General features: G+C 32.4%; 1 protein-coding gene across 1 annotated transcript; it reads left to right on the top strand.

The window, feature by feature from the left end:
• Positions 1-880: 880 nt before the first annotated feature.
• On the top strand, positions 881-8,947 carry LOC127701932 (carboxypeptidase B-like). Its single transcript, XM_052205902.1, has 7 exons — positions 881-1,000; positions 2,304-2,402; positions 3,304-3,414; positions 4,794-4,887; positions 6,240-6,445; positions 6,841-6,925; positions 8,760-8,947. The coding sequence occupies exons 1-7, from the start codon at positions 881-883 to the stop codon at positions 8,945-8,947; spliced, it is 903 nt and encodes a 300-aa protein (XP_052061862.1).
• Positions 8,948-10,281: the final 1,334 nt, after the last annotated feature.

Here is a 10,281-nt window from a genome sequence, read left to right as displayed (position 1 = left end):
ATTTGTAGGCTATTTTTCTATATTCGTTATTCTTGGCCCATTATTCTCAGTCTATTCTTTACATTATTGTCTATTTTTATCTATCCCCCCCCCCCCCCGTTACTATCTAATCTGTAAACCAAATCCAAACCCTCATACATGCATACATACATATATATGATGATATATTTAAAAGTGGTAAGACATTAATATCATATGGGCCTGTAAGGATGGTCTGTATAAGAAGTTTGTGTGCGAAATATGTCTACTTGAACTTTTCAGATTTCTCGACATGAACAGTTTTCTATAGACCTTTCTTAGTTGTAAAAAGTCATTTTGACTGGATTTTGTGTATCTGTCCATGAATATATTTTCCAGCAATGTTACGTCATGCCACTTGTCACTTGTGATACGACACCAATCTACGTTAAAAGCACATGAAAGCTTAAATTTGAATCTAATAAGAGGGGAAAAAAGGTTATTAGTTATTGAAGTATTTTCTCTCTATCGAGAAATCAACACATTTTGCTGATGTAATTTTAGGCTAATTGAAAGCGATAATGTAACGCATATTTATAGCCCTTTGGTAAATTGATTTTCGAAAGCTTTTAAAAAAAACAAATTGATACCAGTAACAATTTCCTTCTTGCAAATAGTACTGGTTCGCTAACCCCTTCCCCCCAAGTAAACATCATTATTGACATAGTGATAACAATTAAAGATTTAATGTTTTTAACCAGTATACGAGGGTCAGCAGCTCTTAAATTCTGCACTAGAAACATCTGATAAAAGTATCAATATAAAAAGAACATTTTAAAAAGTTTGAGTGTTTTTTTAATTGAAACTTATATTACAATACGTAGTTGTTTAAGATTCTACATTAAAATTGCCATTCTAATACATGCATATTATGTGTTTACAGATTTCAAAATATTTACATGAGGTAGCTGCAGTTTCGAATCGTGCACAATTACACACGGCTGGTAAATCTTATGAAAATAAAACGATAGAATATCTCAAGGTACTAGGTATAATATAATATAATATAAAATATATATAAATGTAACATTACAATTATTTAAAAATATTCGTAATACACATGGTAAAACTGACTTTTTCGAAAGTGCCACAGACTTGTAAGGAATATGGAGATACATGTACTATGTATGAATAAAAGGAAATGCAGGTTAAACGTCAATGAGATAATAAACTCCAACGACAAAAAAAAACAAACCAAAAGACATCCAGTGAGGTGTTCAAATACATGCACATTGGGCTGTTTGGTCGAGTTGTTGTCTCTTTGACACATTCTCCGTTTCCATTATCTATTCTACAATTATTATATCAAGCTTATTTCGAAAAATCACAATACGATCTTTCTATAAACAATTAGCGATTCACGACCATATATCAGACTAAGTGCAAGAGCTTTCATATAAAATGTATTGTTAAGTTAAGTTAGTGTGCTCGATAACTCTTGACTTTCTATTAATACATCCCGTACAGCCGAACGGTCCTCTTTAGCATGCATTGTTGTAAGGGTACACGACTAAGTTCAGTACATCTTAAAGAATAATAGCTTGTAGTGTAAATTACTCACATGTACTGTAAACCAACTTATTTTCGCGGATACTTTAATTCGCGTTTATCTCTTTCTAGCCCACTTCGCGGCGATTTAATTTCGCGATTTTTAGATTTTCTTGTTGTAGTTAGACAAGGAAAGATCCTAGTTTTAAATTTTCGAGACGATTTATATACGCGTTATTTTTCTACTCGCGAAAGTCGCGAAATTAAATTGCTCGCGAAAATTAGTTGGTTTACAGTAACACTTTGATGACTGTTATGCTACTTTTTTAGTTGTAAATGCTAGATTCATTGATACATGTTTGATACACACACATTTCAACATTCCTTGTTAAAATTCACATAGAAAATTATTATTGATAGTTGTAGAATAGTGCAATTAATCATCTTTTTAATGTACACATGGGTGTCATATGTACAGGAAGATATTAGATAATTTGTTTTCATTTTGGAAGAGTACTAGGATAACGCACGTCAGCACTGGAAAGAAGGAAGAAAATACAGTTATGACACAGATTTACATAATAGGAAAACATCCAGACTAAGATGCCATTACTTGTATCTACTATGAATTTTTTTTTAAATTACTTAATGCATACAAACTAGACAAAAAATCAGCCGTAGTCACAAATATTCACATAATGTACTGGATCTGATACCTTGTCTTGGCATCTTCAAATAAATAAAATGATTGCTTCTTCATGCTATTATTTGAATGTACTGTTTGAAAATATTAACAGATTAGCACTGGCGGATCAAAGAAAGCTATCTTTATAAATGGTGGATTACATGCAAGAGAATGGATATCACCAGCAGTTGTTCTATACTTGATTAATCAGGTATGTGGTACTAAAGTCACGTCGTCCTTTTAATTAGATTTATTCATTAATAAAGCTGGGAAACAACTTTACTAGTAATGCCTCTTCTGTTAAATGAATCTAAGTGTGGCCCACTTTACGTATTGTATATGACACTTTTTTAAATGTGTGAAGAATGCTTCTTTTTCTTGAAAATGTTATTAACTTATGTCCCAGTTCCAGCTAATAGTATTAAGACGGTCATTGCAAATTGTGGTAATGTGGCGTAATAAATCTAACTTCTAATATTATCCGAAAACTTGAATCTGTGACGTTGTTTTTAACACGTTTAGAAATCTGTAACAAGGATTAAACGAAAACTTTAAAATACTAGTTAACTTCATTGTATATTTACAATTATAGGAGAAAATAATCATTACATGTACATCTATTATTGCTTTTGGCCTTTGAACTACCTTAAGGCATTTCAGGGGAAACATTATTCCTTTTCATGGGCATAAATTGTACTAATTGTAACAATGTCGTCCAAGTTCTCTTTGGAATACATTTTCAACATAATAGCTAGAATTAGCGGCAGATTAAGAAGTTATCTTTAAAAAAAGCTTCTCGAAAATAATGGCCACATCATAGAACTACAAGTCATTTGTGGCTCTAAAATACAAGGAGATATAGTTCCTCAAACGAAATAACTTTAGTCCATGCTTTTGACAAATGTTGTCTGAATCAAATCCTATAACAAAATTAGATGAACATCAGTTAAATATTACATTTGTATCTTCATTGAGTTCATTAAGAAATCACTACAGTGTTCATTATCTGAAATAAGGTCAACATTTTGGTTAGCTTTAGTACACGAGATTTTCTTCTTATAACAGCTACTTATAAAATTCTTATATATTTTGTTATTCACCATTTTTTTTAGCTAGCTTTGAACCCGAGCAACAATCCAGTTATAGACAGTATTTTAGAGAAACTTGACTGGTACTTTCTACCAGTAGTGAACCCAGACGTCTATGAATATTCGAGTACAACCGTACGTAACATTTCCATGAAACAACCCCTGGAATATGAATCAACACTTGAAACCAATGACTCTATGAACAAAGTGAAGATGTGAATATACAAATAAGGAGATGTGGTATGATTGCCAACGAGACAACTATCCACCAAAGTTAAAATGAAGTGGATGTAAGCATTTATAGGCATCCCTACGGCCTTCAACAATGAGAAAAACCCATACCGTATAGTCGTCTATAAAAGGCCCCGACATGAAAAATATGAAACAATTCGATTGAGAAAACTAACGGCCTAATTCATAACAAAGCAATTTACGAAAAACAAATATGACAGACATGAACCAACGACAACCACTGACCTACAGGCTCCTGACTTGGGACAGGCACTTAAAGAATGTGTCGGGCCTAAACATGTTTGTGAGCGCTCAACCCTCCCCCTAACCTGGGACAGTGGTGTAACAGCACAACATAAGTACAAACTATAAAAATCTTGAAAAGGCTAAACTCATCAGATCGATACAAAGAAAAACATCAAACAAAAACACATACAGGACGTGGCAGGGTATATATCTATCCAGTCTATTTTATTAAACAGCAACTTAACTACAAATTTAAAGAACTATACAGCTAGGTTTATTTATCTGCAATAAAACACAAACATCGCTGCATGATGTAAAGCTCTAAATTGTTCAGGACACAGAAAAGTGTTGAATAAATCAACAGGGACTATTAATGATCTTTATTTACACTAAATAACATGAAGGACAAAAACATTAAGATATCCGAGATTGTTTTGACTTGGACAGTCACATGAACATGTGCCATGCTTGACCAATTTATTAGCAGTCAGATTAATCGAAATGTCATTGTATTAAAAAAAGAATTTTATGTTTGTCAAGTTAATGTGCTAATGTCGTATGAGGAATAGATATATAACATATTCAATGAATTAAACTGACTTAACATCACGTAGTTTATCTTCTAGTCACTCTGGAATTTTAAAACTTCAGAAACCCGAGTTTGGTCGCTTGAAATGATTTCAAGTTGACAAAATAAGATCAAAACATTCAGTGTAATAATCCCCCTAACTTCACAAATAAGTAAGCGTAATATACCTGTTGAAGGTAATGCATGCTTAAACTGTGTTACGCAAAACAAACTGTTTTCATCTAGAAAGAACCTCATTGTGAATTCGACTAGAAATAAAAGGAGATATTACACATTTTAAGAAAATGGCAGGGTATATTGAGCCCGTGATATTATTCTGTCTGCCCTTATTTTTGAAGTTTGTGCTTGCTTACTTAAGGTCATTTAGAAATTTGACATTATTCCAAACAATCTAGATGCAACTCTATGGCTATACAACAATAGTCGTAAAGATTTTGTTATATTTTAGGATAGGCTGTGGAGAAAGAACAGACAACCACCTCCATCTGGTTCTTGCATTGGTGTAGATTTAAACAGAAATTTTGGATTTAATTGGAATCCAGGTTTGAAATCAATTGGCATTTGATTTAATTATTTTGGAATTCATTAATGACCAGTCGTCATGTTAGCCTATACGCCTTAATTGAGTAATTTTTCAAAATAGTGACTCGTCATTTCGTAAAGCAATCTAAAAATGCGGATGTATGATAATGGCCGTTTGTACTTTAAAAATCTACCTTCAGCTTAGAAAAAAGAAATATACAACAATCAGTTTATTTGAAGAAGAAAAAATAACAAATACACTTAACAAAAGAGTGAGCATAAAAAATGAAAACAACACTTTATAAATTTCATCTGTCCGAAGCTCTTCTATGGATTAACCTTCATCAGGAAGCCGAATATCTGAATTTGACCCCTAAAGGTTAAAAAAAACCATAAAAAAGGACAACAGGAGTTATAAAACAATCCAACCTCCTCCGAATAAAATAGCTGTGTAAACAAAGACAAAATCAAAGAACAGCGTATGGTCTAAATAGAGTAACCTATCACAGGCAAAACCTGTTTTAGGTTAAGCCAATGTACAAAAAAACTGCTCCATTGTTCATCTAGAAAATATGTAACACACAATAAAAACTTTAACAAAGAAATAGAAGACGGCACATAAGTTTGAAGGCAGAGTCAAATGTACATGTGGTTGCTGTTACCGTAAGCTAACTTAGTCAGCCACAACTTTCTGCCCCTCAGGTAAAAAATAATCAGAAACCACACTCCTTTCTGGTGTAATATATACTAATGATAACAGGAATTACCGAAATTATTGGACAGTACAACCGACTACACGAAAAAAACATTTGACTCCTCCAAGAAAATGTACATACAGATAAAGAGAAACAGCAACAACTGACACAGGATTGAGTTGGGATTTACCAGATGTTTGTGCACACAAAAATTAAAAAAACAAACATGTAAAAAGTAATATAAACATAAAAAAAACCATGCCAAAAGTAATATAAACATTTAAAAACATGTAAAATGTAATACAAACATAAAAAAAACATGTAAAAAGTGATTCAAACATAAAACAAACATGCAAAAAGTAATACAAACATAAAAAGCCTATATAGTTCAACTATCGACAGGGTATCCAGTTATTAAAACCCATTTGACATGTGCTTTAGTTCTGTTAAAAGTAACATTCAGCAGCATATTGCATCTCGGATGTATATGAGTGTTGTAAGCAACCTATAATAAATTGTTCATGCTTTTTTTTTTTAACTTAGAAGCGGTACAAAGGTCGCTTAAAAAATGGCGTTGAAAGATATGTTTTAAAACACAAATTACATAATTACGGTTAATTATACGAAAAACCTATTAGACAATTACATATTGTAGTATATCCATAATCCTTTTTAAGCGATTGGTGGAAGTACTTATCCATGTTCGGAAATGTATGCAGGCACCAAAGCATTAACTGCACCGGAATCAGCAGCTGTTGGAAAACTCATGCGTGATATTCATTGCCACACAATTGCATACCTCGACATACACGCTTATGGACAAATGTGGTTATGGCCATGGGGATATACGGCTAATGTTTTGCCATCTGATCTCGAAGACTTGGTCAGTATGAAAACAACATATTAAATAGTAAAGTAACACCAGTTTACATGATGTTCCAAATTGGCAAATTTTATATCTCTAACTACTCAACATTGAATATTATACGAAGAAAACAAATCCATTTTTAGTTATTGCTATATAAACGGGAGTACATTGATTAATGCAATTATCTGATATTTTTCTGTCAACTTGAATTCTTATAAGTATTTATGAAAACAAGGATAGGCTTTATTGGCTGACTGTAATATTTAAAACACTTTATGTCCCAGCTTTAATTATCAAACTTAAGTGAACGCAGTTCATAACAGGAGAGTCAAACCAACAAACTGTCTGGTAATACTTAGATATTAAATATCCTTGCATTAATTTGTATATTATTATGTATTTTCAAACAGAAACACTATGCGAAAGTAGGAGCAAATGCAATCAGCAAGAAATATAATACTAAATTCATAATTGGTGGAGATGCTACAGATTTATGTAAGTTCATATGTTCCCATATTTTTAACAAATTAATTCTGTATTTTTGTACTGGAAAAGACCCTTAAGGATAGCATCCATATATGGTCACAAACAGTAATAAATTGGGAAAAACTTAATGACTAAATAAAATAATTTGTTGAGTCACGTGTAACGCCAGTCAGTTCACAACCTAGCTATTATAGGAATCTATTAAGCTTTTTAACGAGATTTAATTTGCCAAGACTGAATTTGTTGAGAACTATATTGCATTTGTTTTCTGTTACTCAGCATTTTACCATCATGTTACCCTGCATTTGACAATGCTGTTTGTCTGCATTTTATCATCCTATTACTACATGTATGTATTTTACCATCCTGTTACTCTACATTTTACCTTCCTGTTACTCTGCATCTCACCTTCCTATTACTCTGCATCTTACCTTCCTGTTACTCTGCATTTTACATTGCTGTTACTCTGCATCTTACCTTCATGTTACTCTGCATTTTACATTGCTGTTACTCTGCTTTTTAACATTGCTGTTAATCTGCGTTTTACCAGCCTGTTATTCTGCATTTTACATTGATGTTTCTCTGCATTTTACCATCCTGTTACTCTGCATCTTATCTCCCTGTTACTCTGCAATTGATCTTCTTGTTTCTTTGCATTTTACCATCCTGTTACCCTTCATTTTACATTGCTGTTACTCTGCATCTTATTATCCTGTTACTCTGCATTTTACCAGCAAATTACTCTGCATTTTACAATCAAATTACTCTGCATTTTATCTTCCTGTTACTCTGCATCTTACCTTCCTGTTACTCTGCACTCTACATTGCTGTTACTCTGCATTTTACCTTCCTTTTACTCTTCATTTTACCTTCGTGTTACTCTGCCTTTTACATTGCTTTTACCTTCCTGTTACTCTGCATCTTATCTTCCTGTTACTCTGCGTTTTAAATTCCTGTAACTCTGCATTTCACCTTCTTGTTACTCTGCGTTTTACCTTGTTGTTACTCTCTTTGCATTGTACCTTCCTGCTACCCTTTTTTTACCTTCCTGTTACTCTGCATTTTACCTTCATGTGACCCAGCATTTACCTTCCTGTAACTCTGCATATTCGCTTCCTGTTACCCTGCTTTTACCTTCCTGTTACCCTGCATTTTACCTTACTATCACCCTGCATTTTACCTAAATGTCACTGTTGATATTACCTTTCTTTTGTTCTTCATTTTACCATCCTGTTACTCTGAAACTGCTTTTCACAATTACTGTTATTTTTTATTGACATACACATCCATATTCCAAATGGACGACCAAACACTAAGCATTAACATTATATCAACAGGAAAAGTACACAAATACGCGAAAAGAACTTTTTCAATTAGAAAAATGACAAATGTTTTGAGGGTCAAAACAGTTTGCCTTTACAGTTTAATTTAATATTTTCACTGAATTATTCAACAAAATTTCGAAAAAAATTAATAACGCCTAAATACAAAAATGAATATATTTCTGATCGTCGAATAATGCATATGCAGAACGTTAAATACTATGAGAACACTTCAATGTTTTAACATGTACTTTCCTTTTTCCTCTCTCTTTAGAAACTTTACTTTCATTAAAGAAAATCATTTTATAAACGATATTCAACATCGTGCTTGTAAAAATTTTAGTTTATTATATGAAAATCAAACTTTACTATCGTTTTTTTTTTGTTCTGTAGAAAGCATCATTTGACTTACAGAGGTTCTTTTTGGACAATACCCGGGGTTTTTTCCCCACAAAATAAAGAAGTGTTATAAGTATTGTTCCTGTTACACTAATTTTACAATAATGTATTGTTAGATCCAGCTGCTGGAGGTGTAGACGACTATGCAAAAGGCGTGGCTGGTATACAGTATTCCTATACTGTAGAATTAAGAGACGAAGGCAATTACGGATTTGAGCTTCCTGTCAATCAAATAGTGCCCACTGGAGAAGTGATGTTAGAAGGCATACTGGCATTTGCTAAGGAATTATTTGTCCGAGAGGGCCTATAAATTGTCAACATGTAAAGTTTTTAAATATAGTTCTACTACTTTATTTTGGTTTTATTTATACTAACTTCTGCCTTTTTGAGATTACAAAAAAAAAAGGAGAATACAACTTTGTTGTAAACACAAGTCGTAGAAGGTCAGCCAATTCATTGTAAATATAGAAAAGTCGTAAAGAACAGTTCATTTTAACATTAAATGAAAACTCTTGAATGAAAATAAAAGAACTGTACCAAAACCTGAGGTGTGAACTCTTATGTGTCAAAAGGGTATGCTATTCCTTTTCTATTGGTGGTACCAATCGTTTTGCACATGGCATGTACATATCAGGTGATACACTTGATACATATAGATGTGCCGTATTGGCCAATCAAGTCAAAAGGGTGTCCATAAATTTCGAACGATGACCACGACTTTTATCTTAAAGAACCCTTGTACACTCTTCATAGAAAAATCCTGATAGGGAATTGTTTGTTTGTAAATTTCATACCAACAGAGAGATATAATCACTATTAGACAGCTTCCACCTGCGTGTTGCTTCATACGAAAAAGAAATTTAAGATTTGGCAAATAGAAATCACCTTTTTTTAATTAAAAGTTAAAAGTTGTCAACGAAATGTAACAGACGAAACATAACCAAAGAAATATATGGAACAATTTAGCTGTTTTTTTCTACTCTTAATTGCAAGTTCGATGGAATGGATGCAATTAACAAAATATCTAATTTTTGAATTATTCTTTAAAAGTACAATGTCTGAAAAGACAGATATGACACCACACATTTTATTGCATGTTATATTAATATTTATATATAGTTCGAGCGTCACTGATATGAGTCTTTTGTAGACGAAACGAGCATCTAACGTAAACAATTTTAATCCTGATATCTATGATGAGCTTTTTTCCCCAGTTGGATACTTTTAAGATAACGATCGTTAACGTTTTATGATAAATGACAAATGTTCTAGTTTTTTGAAAGTTCAACAGAAATCATTGTACCATTACTTGCCTCTTTGCTCTCAAAAATATTGAAATTGTTTTACTAGATTGACAGAAGTATCTTTAATTGATCATGTTGATTCTTCTTTAGAGCTTCTTGAAATAAAGCTGTATACAACATCAATATCAATTATCACATATAAAAGAAATTAATAAAACCTTACAATAAAATCAAGTTACTTTAAAGTGCAAGTACTCGTGCCGAATTATGATTAGACAACAGACAAACAATGACATTGTAATAAATAAAATGCTTGAAGTCATCTATATCTCAGATGATGATGATGTCGGATGGCTGTTTAACGTCCAGTGGCAAATTAAGTAAATTTTCAATATCGTAT

The sequence above is a fragment of the Mytilus californianus genome, unplaced genomic scaffold, assembly GCF_021869535.1.
Source record: "Mytilus californianus isolate M0D057914Y unplaced genomic scaffold, xbMytCali1.0.p SCAF_5, whole genome shotgun sequence".
NCBI lineage: Eukaryota > Metazoa > Mollusca > Bivalvia > Mytilida > Mytilidae > Mytilus > Mytilus californianus.
This window is presented reverse-complemented; position numbering and strand designations above follow the sequence as displayed.